At 39.6% G+C, this 23,988-nt stretch overlaps 1 protein-coding gene across 16 annotated transcripts in view; it reads right to left on the bottom strand.

The window, feature by feature from the left end:
• Positions 1–23,988, bottom strand: part of FNBP1 (formin binding protein 1) — a 131,668-nt gene that overhangs the window by 40,121 nt on the left and 67,559 nt on the right. For all 16 annotated transcript variants that reach the window (XM_057719836.1, XM_057719841.1, XM_057719834.1 and 13 more), the window contains 2 exons: positions 15,375–15,437; positions 14,846–14,950 (listed from right to left, as the gene is read on the bottom strand). In XM_057719836.1, the coding sequence (XP_057575819.1) occupies positions 14,846–14,950; positions 15,375–15,437 (168 nt within the window). The remainder of the gene's footprint in view (positions 1–14,845; positions 14,951–15,374; positions 15,438–23,988) is intronic.

Genomic DNA, 23,988 nt, shown 5'->3' with positions numbered 1-23,988 from the left:
GCTGGCATACCTCCAAGGTACACTGGTGAAAGCAAACTTGGTATGAGCTCAGAGATCTTGGTAAAATACAAATTATGGTCTCCAAGACTTGGCCCCCTTCTCCTGCCTGGCTTCTAACACATTATTATTGGCAAGGGTTTTGAGTTTTCCGTTATAGCAGGTCGACAGTGATTATCTCATTCTCTCCCCTTTTCCCCTTAACAAATAACATCACCCCAAAATATGACACTCACAAGGTTCCATACATGCCCAGCTGAAGAGAACAGAAATACTAAAAGCACTCTGGAATGCAGTTCTACGAAAGATATACTCCTTAGAAGAGTTTAAAAAAAAATTAACTATGTTATATACCCCAGGGAAAGAAATGAAATACCATGGGACTTCCCTGTGGCACAGTGGTTAAGAATCCACCTGCCAATGCAGGGGACCCGGGTGTGAGCCCTGGTCCAGGAAAATTCCACATGTCACAGAGCAGCTAAGCCCGTGCGTCACAACTACTGAGCCTGTGCTCTAGAGTCTGAGAGCCACAACTAGTGAGCCCATGTGCAGCAACAAAGACCCAATACAGACAATAAATAAATAAATAAATTTATTAAAAAAATAAAAAAAGAATCTCCACCCCAAGAAATTAACATAAAAATTAGCCCCAGGTTGTCTGGCCAAAACACATATAAAACACTAATGGGGGTGGGGATATGCCCACAATTCTGCTTTTAAGGGATTCCCAGAGGGAAAAAACATCCCTGTTCAAGGTATGCTCATACAAAAAATAGTAATATTAACAATCATAAATGCACAAGGAAATAAACAACCACGAGAGCAGACACGAGAGAAAAACTGCAACTGTAAAAACCTGAGCTAAAAGAACAATTTAAAGAAAATATAAAACAAGAACATTTAAAATGATTAAAGAAATAAAAGAAGCAATAGAAATCACAAGAAAATGAAAGACATTATAAAGATGAAGCATATCTGAGAGAGAAACAAATGGAACTTTTAGAAATGAGAAATGCAATCACTGAAATTTAAAAGCTTAATAGATCAGTTAAATAATAAAAGAACTTAAAAGAACCCATGAAGTAGCTAAGAAAGTTACAGAAAGTGTAATATATAAAGAAATGGAATGAAGGAAGAAGAAGTTAAGAAGTATGGAGGACAGGTATTTCATACACATTTGAGTCAGAACCAATGAAAGACAGGCACATTTGCAGAGTTAACACCTGAGAATTTCCCTACATTTAGGAACAAATTTCCCTACAAAAGGAACAAATCCCCAATGAACCCCAAGCAGAGTAAATAAGAAACAAAGAGTCTGTACTTTGAAATATCACAGTGATGCCACAGAACACCAAAGGCAATGATAAGGTCTTAACAGCTATGGAGGACAGTCAAATATCCACAAAAGGAATACAGTGAAGTAGTTAGCCAACTTCCCGAAAGGAACAATCAACGATAAAAGACAATGGCATGAGGTTTTCAAAGTGTTTAGAGAAAATCATTGTCAGCTTAGAATTCTATACCTAACTAAACTATTACATTAGAGTGAGGACAAAATAAAAACATTTCAGACAAATAAAGAACTTACTACTCACAGTCCCTTATGGAAGAAAATAAAAACAATCTATCATTCAGGAAGGAGGGAATTTAACCCAGAAAGGAATAATATGCAAGAAGTAACAACACTTGGCCTGACTTAGCACATGTCTCTGGGTGTGTGGAGAGATGGTGAAGACATGGCTGCCCCCTTTAGATGGTCCCTGGGCATCCTTGTCCATTATAGTTCCCCCACCTCTCCTTACTGGGCCCCTAGTATATACTGAGGATTCATGTCAATCACTATTTATCATCCTATCCCAACGCATTATCACCTGCCTAGTTCTGTAGGCAAGAGCAGTGGCTAACAATAAAGAGCTTATTTAAAATAATCCAGGAGTGAAATCACACAGTACACTGGCAAGAACACTGAATTCAAATAGAATTCATCGAAATGTGCTTTAGTCTCAGCTCTCCCATATCCAGCAGGGCCTCTTTAGATTAATGGTAAATTTAACATTGTATAGCCTTAACTTTTCTTATGTATAAAGGGATAAAAGAAGGACTTTTACCCTCTTAGGGTAAGGATTGAAACCCTCTTAGGAAAAATAAAACACGTTCCTCATGTAAGTTTTCTGAGAAGTAGGTTCAGTAGCATTTCGTGAGGATCACATTCATTCTCCCATTTCCCTCTTAATACCCTTCACAATCCAGTCTCACGTCACCTCTCCAGCAGATTCCACTCAGCCCCCTGTTCTGGCGACATCTGCAGCATGCTTCCCTCAGGGCCCGGGATGAAGTTCTCACCATCTCAGATGCTCCCTCTCTGCTCTATCTATTCAATTTCTACCCATCTATCATACTCAACTCCCCATTCTTCCTTCAGCCCTATCCCAACAACCTGTAATCCACATGCAGCTTTTTCAGATGCAGAATCGATGTGCAACTTTTGAGCTCCTAGTATTTGCTGGTCATAGGACCAGGTGATTTCATATATGATGTACCGCATGAGTCATTTTTTAACTACTGCTGCTCTGAATATCTTCACCACGCAGCTGGGCATGTTATACACATTATCTTATTCTGCAACTGACTCGAGCTTTCCCTGTCTCTCCATCTCTTCGTTATCTGCTAACCAAGGCCCTCACGAAAGGTATTCATTGTAATCCTACTGATGCTCTAAACTATTTGTTCAATAAATACTCTAGTAGGATGTCTAGAATGTTTAAAACATACTTAATTGGGGACTTCCCTGGTTGTCCAGTGGTTAAGGCTACGCACTTCCACTGCAGGGGGCGTGGGTTCGATCCCTGGTTGGGGAACTAAGATCCTGCATGCTGTGTGGTGTGGCCAAAAAAAAAGAAAAAGAAAAGATAAAATAAAATAAACAACTTATTCACAGTAGGTTGAAGGGAGAAGAGCTAAGGAGGGAGGAGCCAGAAGTAATCAAAAGGACATCCACAGGTAAAATACAGATGACAATAGTGTCAACCAATTAACTGCATTTAAAAATAGGGCTCTACTTTCCATACATCATGTGCCATTGAAACGTCACAACCAGCCCTGAAGGTGTATAATATTATCCTTATTTTACAGACGAGGAAACAGATTCAGAGATGAAGTAAATTGCATCACACCATACCATTAGCGAATGATAGAAGCAAGATCTGAACCCACGTCTATGTGGCATCAAGATTAAAAACCAGCTCCTGGCCAAGCTAGACCACTGACTATCAGTAAAAATTAAAATATTTTATTAAATGAGTTGCCATACAAAAGCCTTTAGAACAGTGAGGGGCACAAAGGAAATGCCAAGTATTGAAGTCACACACACACAACCCCCCCCAAATAAGTAAATATTTTTATTTTATTTAATTCATTTTATTTTATATTCATGTTCTTATATTCATATAACGTGAATATTTTTACTCATATTATGTTTTATTCAATTCATTTTTATTTTCAGATCTACGGTATGGGAATTACCTATCATCTTACCTCATTCTATTGCTATTTTGCACATTCACTTAGAGGCGTGTTGTTAGCAGTACTAAAGCAAAGCTAAAACAGATTCTCGTGCCAGCATTTTCATGTAGAGAATATAAGGCAGGACTTCCCTGGTGGCACAGTGGTTAAGAATCCGCCTGCCAATGTGGGGGACAGAGGTTTGATCCCTGGTCCGGGAAGATCCCACATGCCCCAGAGCAACTAAGCCCGTGTGCCACAACTACTGAGCCCACATGCCTAGAGCGGTGCTCCACAACAAAGAGAAGCCGGCCCCACCCCCTGCTCCCCGACCAAAGAACATAACGCATACTGCTACTCTCTCACTTCCTCCCAGCTTCCCCTTCGTCCCTGCCCCCGCCCCATGTCCTCAAGTTGAAGACGCTTTTAAAAGTATTTAGTCTTTATATAAATTCACTTTGAGGCACACCCCTACCCTAACATTTCTGATACTCTGAGATTTTGACATTTTGACTTTCCTGTTTCTTTTTAAATGTTTATTTATCCAAATTCCATACATTTGCTGTGTAAAAACCACTTATTTCCAAAGCAAATAAGTGAAATTTAAGGTAAACAACATAGAGACTGTAGTAATTGCTAGCAAATGAACTAAAATTGGGAGCTGAATGCCACTTTAAGAGTACTTATATGTGAAACATTTAACCATAGTAAATACTTTTGTGTTTCAACAATGTTATTACAAATTCACTTTTTAAATATTGAGTGCCACAGCCTTATAAAAAACAGATGCAGCCTACTAACATTTATGACATAGATCAAAGTTGTGTCCTGTTGCCAAATATAAATACATTTATTCCACATTTGATAATTGGGGGAAATTCCCATTAAATTCCATTTCCCATGTGAAGCATCAAAAGAAGAAAACATATCCATTACTACTCAGGATAAATATTAAGCATCAAAACAACCGAAACCATTCATTCAATACAGGCACATTGAGAAGCAAAAGAAACGAAATGTAAACTCTGCAGACATGACTGCTTACAGGACAAGAGGATAACAAAAGTGACTTTTCTAGAATCTTTGATTTGAACATCAGTCGACTTTTCAAGAATGCAGCAACAATATCCACGACAGTCTCCTTTTAATTCTATGTTTTTCTCTTGTTGCAAATGAAAAACATTTTAAACTAAAAGATCAAGCTGCCGTTGCAAAATTTATTTCCTGCATTCGTACAAACCACTTCCTCTTTTGAAAAAAAACTTGTTTTCTAAATTGTTACAGTGAACAATTCCTTCAGACAGTCAGACATTTGATATGAAACAAATTTGAGGAAAGCACTAAAGATACTAACATGTTTAATAAAGATGTCAACCTCGTGGTTAGAGCAAGGACAGAGAAACAAAATTTAATAGTACAATTCCTTATACGTACAAGAACTAAAGTCATCATCTTGCTAGAGAATGTTTCCCCAAATGGTAAAAAAATTTAACACTCTGCTACTCAGCTGGCTTCAGTTAGAATGGAACCAACTTTGCCCTGCCAGTGCTTCACAGAGCCGTCATCCCTGATTTCAACCGAGGACAACCTCCTAAACTAGTAAATTTCACTTGTTTTTATCAAGATCATTATCAAACTGATGATCATTCAAAGTAAATCCCTCCATTCTTACTTAACACTGACATATTTCTTTACCAAAATTGTATTTTTCTCTTTGAGATTCTATTATCTAATATACGACACATAAAAAGAGTACATGCGTATCTTACGGTAATTAGAAACGTGATGTTTTATCACATCCTTCTTAGAATTCTACCTTAATTCATAAATGACTCAGAATGTCCTATTCTACTTCACGACTGGGGCATCTATGTAGAACTTAAAAGCTAATAATGTTCAAAGCCAAATATTTTTGGAAGTCATAATATCGCACAAAAATGGAATGTAAACTCCCTAAGAAACGGATACACTGTTTTAAGGGCTCATGGTCAGCATTTTAATTTAACTTTTAAAACATTTCCTTAAATCGGGTTATACAATGAAACTCATCATTAGGCCAAATAAGGCAAGTGTATAGTGAAGCCTTCTGTTTAGTCAAAGCTCAGAACTGCAATGAATTTGAATGAAGAAGCCAAGTTAACTGTTCGATGGCAAACAACTGCCCAGAAAATGAAGATGTTAGCAGTCAAAGTATCACACAAGTTAAATGAAACTAGACCTATAAGAAAAGGAGAAATGGATGCCAGAGTTTAAAAACCGTAACTTGAACTCACTAACAATTTCTGCAGCTACTTGTAACCAAGAACTGCAGCTTCTGTTAAACAATATCCTATTTTGCATTTAGAAATTATGTAAGAGCCAACAGTCACAAGGCAAGGGCGAATGGGAGAAAGGGAATTATTCATTGCCTGACATGGATGAACTCAGTTTAATGCATGCATTTAGAAAACACTGTTCTCTCTGTTCGGAAATATTAGTTCACATTCCATTCATTTTGATAACCTTTTCCTTTTTCATCCCAGCACACCACACTAGCCAGCTGCAGCATTATCAGAGAGCAGAGATTAGGCACTGCCTCTCATCCATGTTTGTCTAGCATATTATTATTCCAAAGCACAGTGACAGATAAAACCCAACTTTAAAGTGTTTGTCACCAAAATGGCATTCAAGAAGTATTTAGGGAGCACATGGGAAAATTCACCATATAGTCACTAAGTACTAGGAAGACAACAAAAGGCAAATTCCTTAAAGTCAAGGATTGTGTGATTCCATGACGGTATCTGCGCCACCCCCACATCTCACCAGCACATAGGCAATGGGTGAGGGAATGATGGATGGGAACACTTCACAACTCAGGAATTCTGTCAACAAGTTAGATGGTTGCTAAACATGAGAATAAGGCCATGAAATCGTTATTCCTTCAGAATTCCCTTAAAAAAGAAAAAAGTATGGGGTAACTCATTTGGGGGCCCATGTTTAAATAGAAATAGACAAATTCAGAATTTAGTTGGATGAAAAGCTACACCAAGCAGAAGCACACTGCAAGAAAAATATTACTAGAAATATTTTAATAAAATAAATTAATGGCTTTCCAGCATTCTGATTCTTCACAAGCAATCTCTAAACTCTATAAAGCTTGAAATACTGACTCCATTAAAAAGTAGCTTCTTGGACTTCCTAGGTGGTGCAGTGGTTAAGAATCCACCTGCCAATGCAGGGGACCTGGGTTCGAGCCCTGCTCCAAGAAGATTCCACACACTGTGGAGCAACTAAACTCGTGTGCCACAACTATTGAGCCCATGTGTCACAACTACTGAAGCCCATGCGCCTAGAGCCCGTGCTCTGCAACAAGAGAAGCCACAGCAACGAGGAGCCCATGCACCACAACAAAGAGTAGCCCCCGCTCATCGCACCTAGAGAAAGCCCATGTGCAGCAGCAAAGACCCAACACAGCCAATAAATTAATTAATTAATTTTAAAAAAAGGAACCACTTGCCCACTTCTTTACACACTATATTCTACACCCCTCCCCCAAATCAAGAATACATCAAGAGTGTAATTGCTCAAGATGACAATGAACAATGGTCCTCTGGCACCATGTCCACTCTGATGGCACTGGGTTCTGAGAGATGGGGCCATGAAGAGCTTGGCTCTCTGTACTTCTAAGCCTGATCCTTAAAAATGTGTGGCTTGGAAATGATGATATTCTCGCTGTCTAGGCTTTTTCCACCACACAACAATATTTTAACAGCAATGATGAAAACTTTGAAATAAAAGATGACCCACATATCGATGAAAGGCATAGCAAAAGGCTTTATTGGGGTAAGCAAAGATAACTGTATAATTATATACATACATATGTATATATGTACACACTCACACACACGCGCACACACACACACACTCATATACGAAGTATATAAAGAACATCTATATGCCAGAAAGAAGAAAGTCTAATTTTAAAATGAGCTAAAGGGACTTCCCTAGTGGTCCAGCAGTTAAGACTCTGAGCTCCCCATGCAGGGGACCCAAGTTCAATCCCTGGTCAGGGAACTAGATCCCACATGCATGCTGCAACTAAGAGCCCACATGCTGCAACTAAGGAGCCTGCGAGCCACAACTAAAGATCCTGCACATGGCAACAGAAGATCCTGCGTCCTGCAACTAGGAGCCAATGCAGCCAAATAATTAAATATTTTTAAAAAATAAAAGTAAAATGAGCTAAAGATTTGGGCACTTCACAAAAGAGGTTACTCAAATGGCAGATAATGGCATACGAAAAGATGATCAACATCATTTTTCATCAAGGAAATACAGATGCAAATTAAAACCACTACCAGAGTCCACTCCATACTCATCAAAAAGGCTAAAATAAAAGGACTGAGAATATCAACCCTCGATGAGGGGGAGAAGCAGCTGCAGAAGGCTTGTCAGTTGGTATAGCCATTTGTCAAAGCTCTGATAGTGCACCACAACAAATACTCACCTGTGACCCAGCGTTCCACCTCAGGTACACACCCAAGAAGGAGGAGACACCATGTCCACCAACTGACATGTATAAAAATGTTCATGGGAACTTTATAATTAGTTTAGCCTCATGGACTTCCCTGGTGGTGCAGTGGTTAAGAATCCGCCTGCCAAGGCAGGGGACACAGGTTCGATCCCCCGTCTGGGAAGATTCCACGTGCTGCGAAGCAACTAAGCCCATGAACTACAACTACTGAGCCCAAGTGCCACAACTACTGAAGCCCACGCGTCTAGAGCCCATGGTTCACAACAAGAGAAGCCACTACACTGAGAAGCCCGTGCACCGCAATGAAGACCCAACTAATTTCAAATCACTACAGCTCATTCCAAGTCTTCAAATCCAAAACTTTCTGACAGCGGCATCTTGGCAAAGGAAAAGAGACCGCCTAGTTCCTTGAGTTTTCATCACCAATAAAAACCATTCCACTGAACTTATCTTCTTTCTCCATCGTTCTTCTAAGGAACATGACATCCTCACAACATCCAAATATGTTCACTGGCCCAGAGACAAAACTGTCAGTTTTTTTTAATGTCTGCTTTCTACATATAAATTTACATTTAGTTAAACCGGGTGCCTCAAGACGAATACATACCCTCTTGCAAGCAAATGACTACACATCTGGCCACACACTGACACCGAACACAAAGTACAAATGTGGACTCAGGCAGATTTAGGCAATATGAACACAGAGCCAAACCCTCTGTGGAATATTTAACTTCCTAAAGGAGAAGAAAAATATCAGGCTCATACCCAGATCCTACGCAGCTTAGAAGATGCATGCACATATAGTTCCCATGAGCTGTGTCATCAAACACAAGCGTAGTTTAGGAAAGTCCATCCTACTCATGGTGGGAGCAGCTAAAATGTCTTTGTAAATACAGGCATATCATTCCAAGTGTTGTGGGGCTGACTGCTGGAAAAAGGAGGGGGAGTCATCTCAAATACAACTGGATAATTTAATCCTTGGCAGAAACTGGAGGAAAAGACATTTATATTAGATTCCAAGACTATCAGAACTCAAAATGGGAAATTACATTAAATACCCATAAGAACTGAAACACTGCATCCTTTCAGCTTGATACTGACAAGAGGCTTCACTGGTGATAACACAAAAACTGATATAACAATCAAATCACTGTTTGTTTTGGGGAAATTATAGTGCTTCAAGTCATACTTATAAGCAAAATAACTTAAGAATAACATAAGAATTCCAGTGTTTAGACATTGCTCTATCAGCTTCAATGTTTGTAATGCTAAAATCCAGTCATTTATCCCATCCTTAGGGAGGAGGTAAACAGTACTTCCATAAAAATAACAAAATGACACTCTCAGTATGAGAAGTAATAATACATCCTTGGAAATATTAAAACAGTCGAGGAAAGCAATTCAATTTGGTAGTACCTTTCAAAAATCCTAAAGCTGCAACTGAACCCAGCAATTGCACATTTGATAAGTTAATTACCTTGGATCTGACCTGAGGGAGGAAAATTAGAAAGTCATCCTGGAAATTTTTCAGTCACAAAGGACTGGAACCCACACAGCATGTGTGGATCCCCAACCCCAAGTTGGAAATTTAGATGGATGCAGTCCTGGCCTGGTAGTGACCCCAGGTAATGCCATCTCTCTGGAGAGCCCACTTTAAACGTAGGCCAGAGATGAAATTCCAAGAAATGAACATTTATAATCACATACACTCTGTTCTGAATCTCACATGTTTTTCTGCTGTGACTTATGCCTTCTTATGTGACTGAAATGTAAGGCAATGATGTTGGTATAATATAGAAGGCTTGCCATTCTATATGGAATTTTTCACAGTAAATTAACGTTTGGAAGCAATCGTGGGTAAGCCTTAGCAGATCTTAAGAAAAAGGCTAAGTACATCTGAAACTAATATAATATTGTAAGTCAATTATACTTCAAATAAAAAAAAGAAAAAAGGCTAAAAATCTATAGAATTGCAACTAGTGGCTGGTTTAGAGGCTTCAAGAACTGCTATAATCTCCATTCTGTTGAGCTCTCTAGTAAAGCTGGGACTATGAATGCAAAATCTGGGAAGATATTTTCACCTGTGTAAAAACAACAGATAAATGCAGGAAGCTACATCCAGGATCAGATTGTGCATTTTGCTGAAAGTGAATGCTTTCAAGGACCTGCGTGTCTGAAGGCCCTAATACTCAGAAGGACCTGCATCTTGGAGGACAAAGGCTGTGAAGCTCAATTCAAATGCTAGTAGTTTTACTAGGTTTGTTGTCTTATTGGTTCTCTGGTTACAAAGGTCTGTAACTATTGAGTGATTTGTTTCTATTTTCTCCATAAGTCCTGTTTGTTATTTTTATTAGCATTTTTCCCCCCAGAACATAAGGTGTTTCAGCAATGCATTTATGGCATTATAGCACAAAGGACAAAAATGCAGGAGCAAACAAGTTACCATAAACAAGTCAGCAGACACAACAAACTGATGAATCAGGCCCACACAAATTGTACATACTGAAACTCATCAAATAGAGAATATAAAATCGGTGTGTCTAATACACTCAAAGAAATAAAATATGGTACAAAAGTGTGACAAAGCAACAAGAAAATAACAAATGACTATGCAGATTTTAAAGAGAACCATAAGGCACTTCTGGAAATGAAAATGTAACAACTGAAGTTAGAAACTTAATAGACATGTTAAACCACAGGTTAGACACAGCTTGAGAATTACTGAAATGAAAGTTACATCTAAAGGAATTACATGGAACACAGCAGAGAGAGACAAAAAGATGGGAAATATAAATAAAGGTTAATAGGCATGGAGGACATAAGAGTAGATATTTTAACTTATGCCTTATAATTAGAGTTCCAGAGGAAACAATAGAATGAGGAATAGGCAAGTGTCAGAAAACTCCAATGTGGAGTCAATAAGCCCAATGAACCAAAAGGAAGATAAAGAAATTCACACCTAGATACATCAGAAGAACAAAGACAAAAAGACATAAAAATTGATATAAATAGTTACCAAGAAGAAAAAACAGATTATCTTCAAAGGGTTAACAATTATACTGACTTCTCAAGCACTGTGACGTCTCAACTATAAACAAGGGCCAAAAGATGGTAGCATAAGATCCTCTAGGTGAAATGCAATCACCCTAGGGCTATATACATTGAGAAATCATCTTTCAAGAATGAGGGTGAAAAAAAAAGACAGTTCCAATCAAACAAAAACTGAGATTTTACAAAAACTGAATCTCTGCTAAAGAAACTTGTAAAAGGTGTCCTTTGGGAAGAAGGAATAAGACCCCAGATACCAAAAGAAATAGTGAACAAAGAAAATAGAAAGTATACTTACAGAACTATAAAAAATTACTGAAGCCTAATTTATGCAGTTGGACCAAAAATATTCACAAATACATTGCAATGTCAAGAAGGAGTTCATTTTAGTTAAAGTTGTTTGGGAGGACATTAGTAAAGACCCTAACTTACTTTATAGTTAGACTAAATGTAAATGTTAAAATGTCTAGATTCACCAATAAAAGCACAGAAATAGAACAGAAAATCTGCAAAGTAGGAACAGAGAAAATGGAATGAGGAAAACAAAACAAAATTTTCAAAATCCAAGAAGGCAAGAAACAGAGAGTATCCGGGAAAGAAGGAAGGAAACATGGAAAAAGTGAAACAAGTAGAAATAAAATGGGATGGTATACATCCATCCCAACTCTCCAGGTGAAAGATAAACACAATCAGACTGGATTAAAAAGAAATCCAGCCATATGCCATTTACAAGAGACACATCTAAATATGAGAACAGAGACTAAAACTATGGGAAAGACTTGCCAGGCAAATGAGACCCCAAAAAAAGGCTGCTTTATGTCAGGTAAAATAGACTTCAAGGCATAAAGCATGACTGTGGAAAGAAGATCATCACATATCAATGAAAAATTAAATCACATTAAAGACATTACAATTCTAAACTTTATTTTTTAATAAAATGACTTTACTTCTCTGGTGGTCCAGTGGTTAAGAATCTGCCTTCCTTTAAGACTCCACCTGCCAATGCAGGGAACACGGGTTCAATCCCTGCCCCAGGAAGATACCACATGCTGCGGAGCAACTAAGCTGTGCGCCTCTCCCACAATAAAGTATTACAAAACATTTAAGAGACAGTTAATTTCACCTCACATATATTATTCAGAAAATAAACAGCTACACTCCAAAACTAATAAGAAGTAAAGCAAACCAGAACAGCCAAGAAAGAAAAATCACAGATCAATTTCAATGAATATAGATGCAAAATCTTAAGTAAAATGTTAACAAAATAAATTCAACTCTATATAAAACAATACATCATAACCTAGTTATATTAGTCCCAGGAATGCTAATTTGGTTCAATACAATAAAACTTAATGTAATCTATCCATTAATGGATTAAAGGAAGCACAGAAGGTATGTGATGATATTCAACACCAAGTCAAGCTTTAAAAAAAAAAAATTCTTGGCAAAATAGGAAAAGAAGGGAAATCCCTTAGCCTGATGAAGGGTACTTTATAATCATGCTTAATGGGGAAACATTTGAAGCACTCTCTTTATAATCTAGAAGGAGATAAGGAAGTCCATAGTAACTGCTTCTGCCAGCATAATAGAGGTCATAATCAGTAGAACAAGATAAGAAAAATAAATAAAAGGCATAAAGATTGAAAAAGAAAAAATAAGTGTCAATATTTGCTGGTGTTATGACTATCTCTACAGAAAACCCCAAAATAAAAATAAAAAGAGAGTTTAGCAAGGCATCTGGCTCTAAAATTAATATATAAAGTTTATGTGCTCTATAGCCCATATGAATTAAGAAAAACATAATATCAAATGGAAAACAGTCCAGTCACAAGAAAAGAAATGAAAGTATGATTTTGTTTATGTAAAGGTGAAAAAGGTGCGAAGTTATGAAATAAACTCTTTGGAGATACATACACCTGCGGCACAGCTATGAAGAAGTGAGGAGATGATTAACATCAAATTAAGGATAAAGTTTACCTCTAGGATGAAGAGAAGGATGAAGTCAGGAAGGGAGACTTCAAAGGCAACAATAAGATTTTTATTTCTTAAGATAGGCTGTAACAGTACTAATAAAAAAATATCAAATTGTACACTTAAAAAAGAAAAGATAGGTTGTAGATTAGCAGCTGTTCCTTTTGTTACTATTATTTACACTGTACATATGTAGTATACATAATCTTTTTTAAAGAAAAGGCTCTGAGGGACTTCCCTGGCAGTCCAGTGTTAGGACTCCATGCTTCCACTTCAGTGGACATGGTTCGATCCTTGGCCGGGGAACTAAGAGCCCACAAGATGCGTGGCACAGCCGAAACAAAACAAAACAAAACAAAACAAACAAACAAAAGAAACCAAAAAACAAAAAAAAACAAAAAAAAACAGCTTTGTCTGGAGACCAGGGAGGAACAGTGGAGGTTCTGAAAGGTATTTTATTAACCATAAGTTGGATGTTTTAATTTTTTTCCTCCCCCTTCGGTTGGTAGTATTTTCAGGTATTTCTACAATGAGCAGGGATGGCTAGATTTTTTCCTAAGGTCATAAAAGTAATACCTTTTTAAAAGTCTTCCAATAAATAAAAACCACTCCAATTTTACACTTAGGATAATAAAATATTTGATAAAGAATACATACCTTTGTGCCAGGCATGTTTCTAGGACACACATACTGATTGATTTTACCTAATTTAACCCCAAATGTTTTTTTGATAAACTTTGGGTCAATCTATTTTAATTGAATAACATATTAAATACTTTGGGGAATTAATATTTTGAGAACTTATGACAAATTTATGGTAACTTTACCAGCAAATTAATATATCTTTTGGTAAAGTAAATATCCCCATTCAAGATCAAATACAGATTTTGAGAATCTGTTTTCTAATATATTAGGTAATTTTAGAGGAAGGCATACTAATATATACCTAGGCCTTAAGCAAGGAATTTGGCAGAATTGGGCAAATAACTAAATAGCTAATTCGCACTATTTTCCAAGCAAATTCAACTCCAAATAATCTGGCAAAAGTGAAAGAAATCTAAGAAAATGCAGTGTTTTTTCCCATGTAAAGCATGAGTCTGTGAATGCCAAAATAGCCCTGAGCAGTCATGAATGAATACTGTTATTTCACAGCCTAGTTTTGTTTACACTAATATTGATGACTTTTTTATAAAAAGAAAATTTAGCTTCTAGGGAAAAAACACAGAGGGGACCACAAGAAGATACAGTACAAGCTTTATAATAACATTCCTAATTGCCAATACAAGTCCATTTCAGTAAAGGCTTTTGAGAGGACTTGCCAACGCAAGCCTTCACCTACAACCTGGTATCAATCTGAACGAATCCAATAGAACTCAGGCCACTAGTGTGAGTCTCTTTATCTTTTCAACAGAAGCACTGTAAGTGGCCAAGCTCTTCCAGATGACGCTGGACGGTCTGCTCCAGCTTTTAAGGGGTTGACTTTTTCTTTGAAAAGTCATTAAGAGAGGACCGCAGTCTGCGGAAACCACCCCCTAAGATACCTTCATGGTCTAAGTCTCTGTGTTACCATCTTGGTGACTAAATAAATCAACAAACTGCTCAAATCATACCACTGAAGATTCCCCGAATTTTAGATTCTCCCCCGCCCATCCCCCCACCAACACCCCCTCCCGTTGACACAAAATGAAAATGATTCCATGTCAACCGGCCTTTTGTGGTTGCATCAGAAAGAAGAACTTGGAGACCAGCAGCCTGGGAGGATACGTGACCACTATCAATAAGGGAAATGAAAGAAAGAGTCTCACTTTACCTTACCTTTTCAACATCTGCTTTTGTAACATTTATGTCGGCGTCCATTTTCTCAAAGTACTGCTGGGCTCGGTCAGCCTCTTTGCAATCCCGCTCAAAACGTCTTTTGGTCTAAAAGCAGAGGAAGATGGTGGCGGGGAGAGTAATATTTAATGAAACCATGAGATTCCTATGAGAAGATGTAATTGTATCAACGTCTCCACACCCCGCCCCCCCCCCCCCAAGCATTCTTCTCTGACTTGCCCCAGGTCATCATTTCAGAAATTTATTTTAAACTCTGCATTTATTTCCATCCAAATTGTCTAATCTTTGTCCTTTCCATACAATTTTTAGAAAAAGACTCTACTTGAGCTCTTTTGGGCTTAACCATTTTGCTTTCAATAATAATTTCTAGAAACCAATTAAATTCAAATTATAAAAGTCTCCAAAGACATCAGCGTCTCTGTTTTGTACTTACTGGTTGATTCCAGCTTAAGTTAAATTCAAATCAGAAAATCTATAAAGACGCTTCGTGAGCGACTGGTTTTTCACTTACTGATTCTAGTTGCTTCCAGCAAGTCTCTATGTGCTGCTGTGCCTTCCGTCCATCATGAAAGTGCTGGAGGGGGAAAGATGCTGTGATTAGTAACCCCTCTTTCTCATATTAACAGTTGAGAAAAAACTTCACCCACTTCAGTGATCTTTAAATACTGAATATCTATCTTAACGTCAAAGAAATTTGAGTTAAAAAATAAACAGGAAATGAAAACAGTAATAGTCAGAGTTTCCTTTCAAACTTTGGCTATAATAATATGGAACGCTAAGACGTGCATACACTACTTGTGAAAACGACAGGAATGCTTAAGACGGCAATCACTTAGATCTTTATTTTTAATCGCTTTGAGATGCACTTCATATACCATACGATTCACCCACCGAAACTGTTCAATTCAATGGGTTTCAGTATAGTCACAAAATAGGCAACCCTCATCACAATGAATTTGAGACCATTTCTGTCACCCCAAAAAGAAACGCTGTACCTCTTAGCCGTCAACACCCCCCCCCCAATCCTCTCCAGCCCTAGGCAACCACCGTGCCACTTCCTGTCTGTATAGATTTGCTTATTCTGGACGTTTCACATGAATGGAATCGTACAATATGGCGTCTTTTGTGACTGACATCATACCTCCATTATTTCATAATGCTCTCTCAGCATCATGTTTTCAAGGATCATCCACGTGATCACACGTATCGGTACTTTCCTTTCATCACTGTGGGATATTTCTTTGGGTGCCTATACCATATTTTATTGACCCACTCACCAGCTGATGGGCATTTGGTTGTTCCCAGTTTGGGGCTATTAGGAATAACGCCGCTGCAAACACCTGTATAAGTTTTGTGTGGACAGACGTTTCCATTACTCAGATTTTTTTAAACTTAAAGATAAATTCATCTCTCCGCCATCTGCAAAGGCCCTGAGGCAGGTATGTGCTTGGTGTTGACCACCAAGGACACCAGAGGGCCAGATCAAAGTGAAGCCTCAAAAATATGAGGAAATGGGGTCAGAGAAGAAAGGGGCAACCTGTGCAGGGTCTCATGGGCCTTTCATCTGAATGGGCTGGGGATTTGTGGATGTTGTAAAGGAAGGTTCCAGGTGGGAGTCTCTCTCCAACCCTGGAGATGATGGAGACTTGGACCATGGGGTAGCAGTGCAGGTGGTGCCAGAGGCTCAGATTCTGGGTGTCCTTTGATCAGGAAAACCACCGGGATTTGTGGGCAAATCGGATCATATGTGGCTGTGAGATACGGAGATGTCAGAGTGATTCCAAGGTTGTTCTGACCTGCATGGGACCACATGAACGGAAGCCCTTGCCCTCTGGTTCTGTCAGATTTGCCACGGGGAGGTTCTGGCAAATCAGAGGATGGGAATTTCCACCTGCATCTTCCCCTCGCTAGGATGCCACAGGCTGGCAGGGTCCTATGACCAAAGGCCCAGCTCCGGTCAGGTCGCACCCCCACAGCTAATCTCTGACGTTCCCATAAGGCTCCCCTGCCCTTTGAGACCCAGGGCCCTGGCAGTTCCCACCGTGACTAGCCCGGGGGTACCGCTCCATCCCTTACTGCTTTTCCTGAACCCTCTCCATAAGTGGTAAATGCTTCTTTTAATAAATGACCTTCCTCCAATGACTAGGCTTGAATGTGCTGTCTGTTTTCTGGCTGAGGAGGAAAGCCCAGCTGGGAGGGGTGTGCTGTGGAAAAGGCAAGGTGAAAGAGTGACAGGAATGGAGAGGTCCCCTCAATACGGCCTCAGAGCCTTTTCTCTCACCTTGTCAGGCCCTATGGCTTAGCCGAGTCACAAAAGGTAGCTGACTCCTGGGAGACCAGGGAGGAGGAGACAACATCAGATTTTTTTTTTTTTTTAAGAACAGTGCTCCTTTATAAGGGAATGTTTTCTTGTCTCTCTTCTGAGGTCACATTTCACCATTTTAAGCACCTCTTAACAGCAAGGTTTATCCATCTAGCAATTTTTTGCTCTAGGGGAGCCCTGTGGGGCTTCATTTTTCACGTCTCATAATACACACAGGGATAGGACAGAAAAGAGATGGAGTTGAAGGTAGGACTAAACACACAAGAAAGGCTCGGGCTTCGGGAGCAGTAAGATGAGCTGAAAGCAGAGTTAGGGAGCTTTGGAGGAAGCACAGGTCTTCTGAAAGCCACATATGTTGCGTTAAAGAAGGACGGAGGGAAGGAGGGCAGGAGGCCTGGGGAAGGCAGAGGAGGGAGACCAGGCTCAGCTGTGCCCCTCGGCCCTGAGAGTCCCTCGTCCTTGTCCCAAACTGCCCAGAGGACCAGCCCCATTTCCTAAGCAGGTCCCCCGTGCTCTACAGTTTGCGGAAAAGATACCTCCATTCCCCCAAGCTCCCCCAGATTCAAAGACAGACAGAAAAAGAAAAAGAAAACCTCAGCACCCAATTCAGAGCTGGGCTTCGGTCTTTGGCTCCAACTCGACAGCAACTCTGAAATGAATGTTTTCACAAAACGAAGGCTCCCTCACAGCCACGACCTTCCTGATGGAGAGGAAACGCACATAAAGAACATGCAGAAGTGACGGACACGGCACAGGAAAGGTGGACTGGCCTTTACTAGCAAAGGAATCTTCTCCGAAGACAACAGTCTTCCAAAAAAGGTCATGATTTTTGGAAGCACGAGGGATAATTTTTATGGAAAATCTACTACACAGTAAATTCTCTTGCCACTTCTTCATTCCAAGGTTCAATAATAAATATAAATTTATTTTTCAAGCACAGTGTGGACCTTGACTTTATTGGTGAGCTTTTTGCCAGGAAGGACTCTTGTTACAACACCCTCCACAGCACCACAATTCAGTGGGACCAAAACAATTATCCAGGAATTACACTTGTGATTGCACTTCGTGTGGCTGAAGAAAAAAAAATCTAGGTGTTGCTGATTTTCCTTCCAGTCTTCTTGCCTAGTATGTGTTCCTCCAAAATGGATTTGCCTACGACACACAAAAACAAGCTTGTGCTGCCTGATCCCTGAGGAAACTAATGGGTAGAACAAAAGCCCTCCTGACGGTCCTGAGCATCCAATGACCTAAATAGTGGTGGTCCTTTGTAGCCAGCTTGATCTTCCCTTCTTTAATCGGAAAAGCTATTTGAACAGTTACAAAGTTAAACAAACCAACCAGCTTGCCAGATGTGTTTGTTGTTTATTAACAAACAATGGTCAAACATTTCTTCACTGTGCAGTGCACAAGTGTGGATCTACCAAGTGTGTCTCCAAGCCCTAAATAAAGAGGGATTGTTCTCTAGAAAAAGATAATAAGCACTTCTTTTGGAGCCACAGAGTGAAGTCATCACAGCTCTTTTCTCCTATCAGAGGAGAGACAGGAAATGCCATCTCTAGAGACGCTGAAAAATGCTCTTTGCTTTCTCCTGTAATAAGATGATTTTTTCTCTTCAAACATAATAATAGACCTTTTTTAAAATGCCTGATGGTATCTGGGGTGACAGCTAAACTTACTTGCATTTCAACTTTTCAGCTGAACCTTAAAAATATACAGGTAAAAATCTATGCAAATAAAATCAGCCTTCAAAATTTTTTTTAGAAATTTCCTGTGGACAAGGGGTAGCTGAGATAAAAAATCACAGGGAACCTAAAATAGCCAAGCATTAACTTAAAGTAAAATGACAATGACAGAGTTTCCAAGGAGATTTTACTGCACTGCCAGGACTCATACTTAGGTTGACCAGACTAACGGTGAAGCTGTTCGTTATTCACACACCACAAGCAGGTACAACAGCTGCTCATTTTACTATATATATAAAATAGATCATTAATTTTTAAAACTACATTTAAAAAGCAAAATATGGCATTGATGTGAGAACAGCCACTTCAAAAAACAAAGTGGAAAAAAATAAAAAGAATAAACACTCAACTGAGGACAGTCAGCTGTCTGAAATTTTAAATAAGATTCAGATTCCACAGATGAAAACAAAGGAGCACAAAAACTTGCAAAGGCCAAAAAGAAAGGAGCTTTCAGAAAATATGCCTGTGACAAATATTAGAATTTCCTCAAAACCTACAGTGTGGTGGGTTTGAATACTAGCAGCCTCTAAGCCTGACTTGGGATTAATTAACGTAGCGATAACTCTGTGTGTGCAGATATTTATGTGGACCGTGTAGGAAAATTGTGAAGCATCTTCAGCCACGCTCCAGGGAGCATTCTGTCACCTCACTAAAGTCCCAAACCATAAACCCAGAAACGTTCGTGACAGGAGCTGCATTCTGCTTTTCTTTAGGAAGGCTTGTTCCCCCAAATTCAATGATAATAAAAATATCTTCTCAATGAACTTGTTTAAAGTTCCGTAAAATGCCTGCCTCCCAAGTGTCACGTTCAGTTATTTAACTTCCGCCATGACACTGACCATCTGGGCACTGGGCAGCCCCCACCCAGCCCTGCCCAGTCCAGGTCCGGGTGCAGGTCCAGCACAGCCCCAGCCAAGTTTCCTTCACCCCCTCTTCTGCTGCTCCTCTTCCCCACCGATCCTCGCATTCTCGTGCTGGAGTTTACTCCCAAGAACTCTCCACTTCCCCATTTTTTTTTTTGCTTTTGGCCGCGCCACGGGGCTTATGGGATCTTAGTTCCCTGATCAGGGATCGAACCCGGCCCCTCGGCAGTGAGAGTGTGAAGTCCTAACCACTGGACAGCCAGGGAATTCCCCACATTCACAGTTTTCACCTAGACTCCAGTAGTTTTTTTTTTCACCTGTTCTTCAGAACAATCCCTTCTTTCATGTCCCTTAAAATTCTAATTCCTCTGAAGAATCCCGATTAACTCAGGATGAAAGGATCTTCAAATGATCATTATTAAGCAGAAAATGACTCAGATTCCCCACTTGATCTCTTCCAAGGGTATGGAACTGTTCTTTCAAACCAAAACAAGGAAAATTGCCCTTGATACGGTTTTAGACAGACTGCCAGGTTGATAGATGAAACTTTCAGGACAGTAATCCTTCCCTGAGCTGAAAGATCTTAAAATTCAACTCAAATCATCCACTCAACAGGTGTTAATTGCACACCCACATGTGTAGGTTGTTGCTTTACTTGTGAATAAAACAAAGCCCCTTTGTGAGATAGAGGACACAGCAGTAAGAGAAAGAGGGTAAGGGACTAGAGAGGGATGGGTTTGGGTGCAGGCAGCGTTTAGACAGGGCAGCCTGGGAGGATGCTTGAGCGAGACTTGAATAAAGTGTAGGAGTGAACTTGCAAAGTTCTCGGAAACACCCTTGCAAGCAGCGGGAACAGCTAATGCAGATGCTTTGAAGTGGGAAAGCACTCGGTGTGTCCAAGGAACAGCTAGAAGCCAGTGCAATTAGACTGAGAGGAAGGATAAGGCAGGAGAAGAAGGCAAGGGCTAGACTGTGGATGGCTGCCCAAGCCATGTGGATGGCTGCCCAAGCCACATGAGCACAATGGAAAGCTACTGGAAAATGTAAGAAGGGAAGGGACATGGTCTGATTTGCATTATTGCAAGGTTGTGCTGGCTGCTGCACGGAGAATGGACAGAATGGGGGCAAGAGGGGCAGGGGGACCAGGGAGGAGGCTGCTGCACCTGCCTAAGGAGGAGCTGGTGATGGAGATGGAGTTGGGAGAGCTGGACCAAGGACCATGGGGCAAGCCTGGAAGCAGGGATGAATTAAAAATAAAAGGCTTAGGACGGTCCTCCAGATGAGAGACAATGAGAGACTGGACGTGGAGGAAGTGGTGAGAAGTGTTTGGATTCAGAACATTTACGGAAGGGAGAGCCAACGGGACTTGACATTAGGCAGAAGATGCGGCGTAAGGGAAAAGTAAGTGCTGGGTGCCCCACGTTTTTGGCCAGAACAACTGGGTTAAAAGGGACTGCCATTCAGATGGCAGGAATTGCAGATTGGAATGGGGTGTGATAAAGGATGGACAAGTTGACAGGGCCACCGCATCGTATGACTTTGGGACACCCTTCACACTATCGCTGGGCTCCAGGGCCTCCACTGACAACGGTGATGGGTGATGCTGCATTGGGCATCTAAGGGGAGTTGTCCAACAGGTGACTGGATATAGGAGAGTCAGGTGAGACACACAACAGCAGTCAAGAAATTCTCACAATTTTTAGAAGAAAAAGAAGGTCTCATTCCAACTCACAAAAGGGAAATACAAAACTCAAAGTCACATTTCAAATCCATGAAATCAAGGACAGAATCTAAGGACCCTGATAACTATGTACGTTACCCCCTAAATGAGAAAATAAAATTTCTTTGGTTCACCAGATCAATGGTTTTGCAGGTGACAGAACCACAGTGGGGACAGGCTCTTAATGAATAGAATGCCACCATCACATGTTCTTTCAACACAAAGAGGTCAGAACAAAACAGAATATACCTTCTAGACATTCATTAAACCAGGGGCTATTAGTGGGTGTTGTATAACCACGACTCACACAGAAGACCAACAACTTTTATAGGGTTTCCCGCTTTTTAATTTATTTAAACAAACGCAACAACACCAGTAAGGAAGAATTGCTCTTTAAACCCAATGCTCTTTTTCCGGATCATGAAATTTAAAATCTGCCTCGCTTTTCTGTGTTTTCTTCCTACAGATCCTGGCTTTATAACAGAGTATATACAGTTGAATTTCAATAGGACTGAATAAATCAAAAACAGATTTGTAATCAGCTTGATCACATAGATAAGTTTCTTTTACTTTTCGCTTTCCTTCATGCTAAGTTTTATCTATTTGCTGTCATCTCTTATAAAAACATGTTCTAGGGAGTGCCCTGGGGTCCCGTGGTTAGGATTCAACACTTTCACTGCCGTGGCCTGGGTTCAATCCCTGGTCAGAGAACTGAGATCCCACAAGCTACACAGCACAGCGTGGCCAAAAAAAAAAAACCAATAAAAAACCACCAAAAAATATGTTCTAGATATATTAGAATCAGTCTGGACTGCAGAACTGCCTTATAGGAAATTAAGTCCCTTTGTAAGTTTCATAAATAGGACCTATCCAACACCTAACTTCAAGAAGAATGTGTGGCTTTCATTATCAATTTTTTGACATTTCTTAAACCTTGGGAAATATTTCATATGGTCAATTCTCAGTAATGTGGGGTCTTACAAGTATTATCTGAGACTTATAAAAATTTTAGTGAGTCACTGAAGGTATTGTATAATTATTTCCTCTAGAATTCTTCAGATAACCATTGCCAAAAAGTGATTCTGCTCCTGGCCAACATTTCATAATGAAGCATTCTTTCCACTTGCTGGGAGAAATGTAGTTGGAGGTTCCAGTAAATGTTGGCTGGAGTGTCCTGATTCCCCTCCTGGAGCTATAAATCTCCATAAATCCCTCATATGTGGTTAGTGGTGACCACCGCAGATAACTCTACACAGACTCAAAGATTGGAGCTGAACCCCTCTTTCTAAAATTCTTTAATAACTTGATGCAGCATGCAAAAATCAATAGTAAGGGACCTCCCTGGTGGTGCAGTGGTTAAGAATCCGCCTGCCAATACAGGAGACATGGGTTCGATCCCTGGTCCGGGAAGATCCCACCTGCCTCGGAGCAACTAAGCCTGTGTGCCACAACTACTGAGCCTGCGCTCTAGAGCCTGAGTGCCAAAACTACTGAAGCCTGAGCACCTAAAGCCCCTGCTCCACAACAAGAGAAGCCACTGCAGTGAGAAGCCCGTGCACCGCAATGAAGAGTAGCCCCCGCTCTCTGCTACTAGAGAAAGCCCACGGGCAGCAATGAAGACCCAATGCAGCCAATAAATAAATAAATAATAATAAATAAATTTATTTAAAAAAATCACTAGTAAGAGCGTATTTATAATAGTTCTTTCAGAGGAATCTATCTGATAGCAACTCTGAATTACCCACATCTCAGATAAGCCAATTCACTCCCAAGTTGATCCTTTCAGTGACTTGGGAATCTCATCATTTCTTCTGTTAAAGACCATCAGTCTTAAAAATGGCCAAATTTTAACCAAGAACCATGAATCTGGTATGCTTTGACCTCATATTCTCATTTCTAGGAATTTAGCTTGGAGAATAATCCCCATCCCACACACAAAGAAAATAGCTACAAAAGTAAAGAATTCACTGCAGTATTATTTATATAACTAACTAATCAGAAACCACTAATAGCCTATAGATCAAATAATAAACAATTAGTTAAGTGAATTATAAGTTAGAATAATACATTGCCACTAAAAGTCTAATTATGAAAACTATATATTTTCATGTAGAAACATGCAAAGTGTTTATGATATTAAATGGGGAAAGGAGAAAAATTATACCTATACTAGGACTAATACTCTTAAATATTATATATATTACATCCATATAGAGAGATATCAATACCTCTGTATATAAATATCTATATATCTATAAATGACATCTGGAAGGAAACTTGGAAAAATGAGGATCTTGATTGATAAGGATTGTGAATTTCTGTTCTTTAATTCAGAGTTTTAGTAACATTCTTTAAAAAGTTTGGTAACTAATAAATGAATCACAGCAACTCCCCTTAAAAAGGGAGAGTAAATAAAAGAAAGGGACATTTTTACTGTGTGTGGTCAGCTTTAAGAGAGGATGTACATTGTACTTCCT

The sequence above is a fragment of the Hippopotamus amphibius genome, chromosome 2 (assembly GCF_030028045.1).
Source record: "Hippopotamus amphibius kiboko isolate mHipAmp2 chromosome 2, mHipAmp2.hap2, whole genome shotgun sequence".
Lineage (NCBI taxonomy): Eukaryota > Metazoa > Chordata > Mammalia > Artiodactyla > Hippopotamidae > Hippopotamus > Hippopotamus amphibius.
Note: the sequence above shows the minus strand (reverse complement) of the source record. Positions and strands in the feature narration are given on the sequence as shown.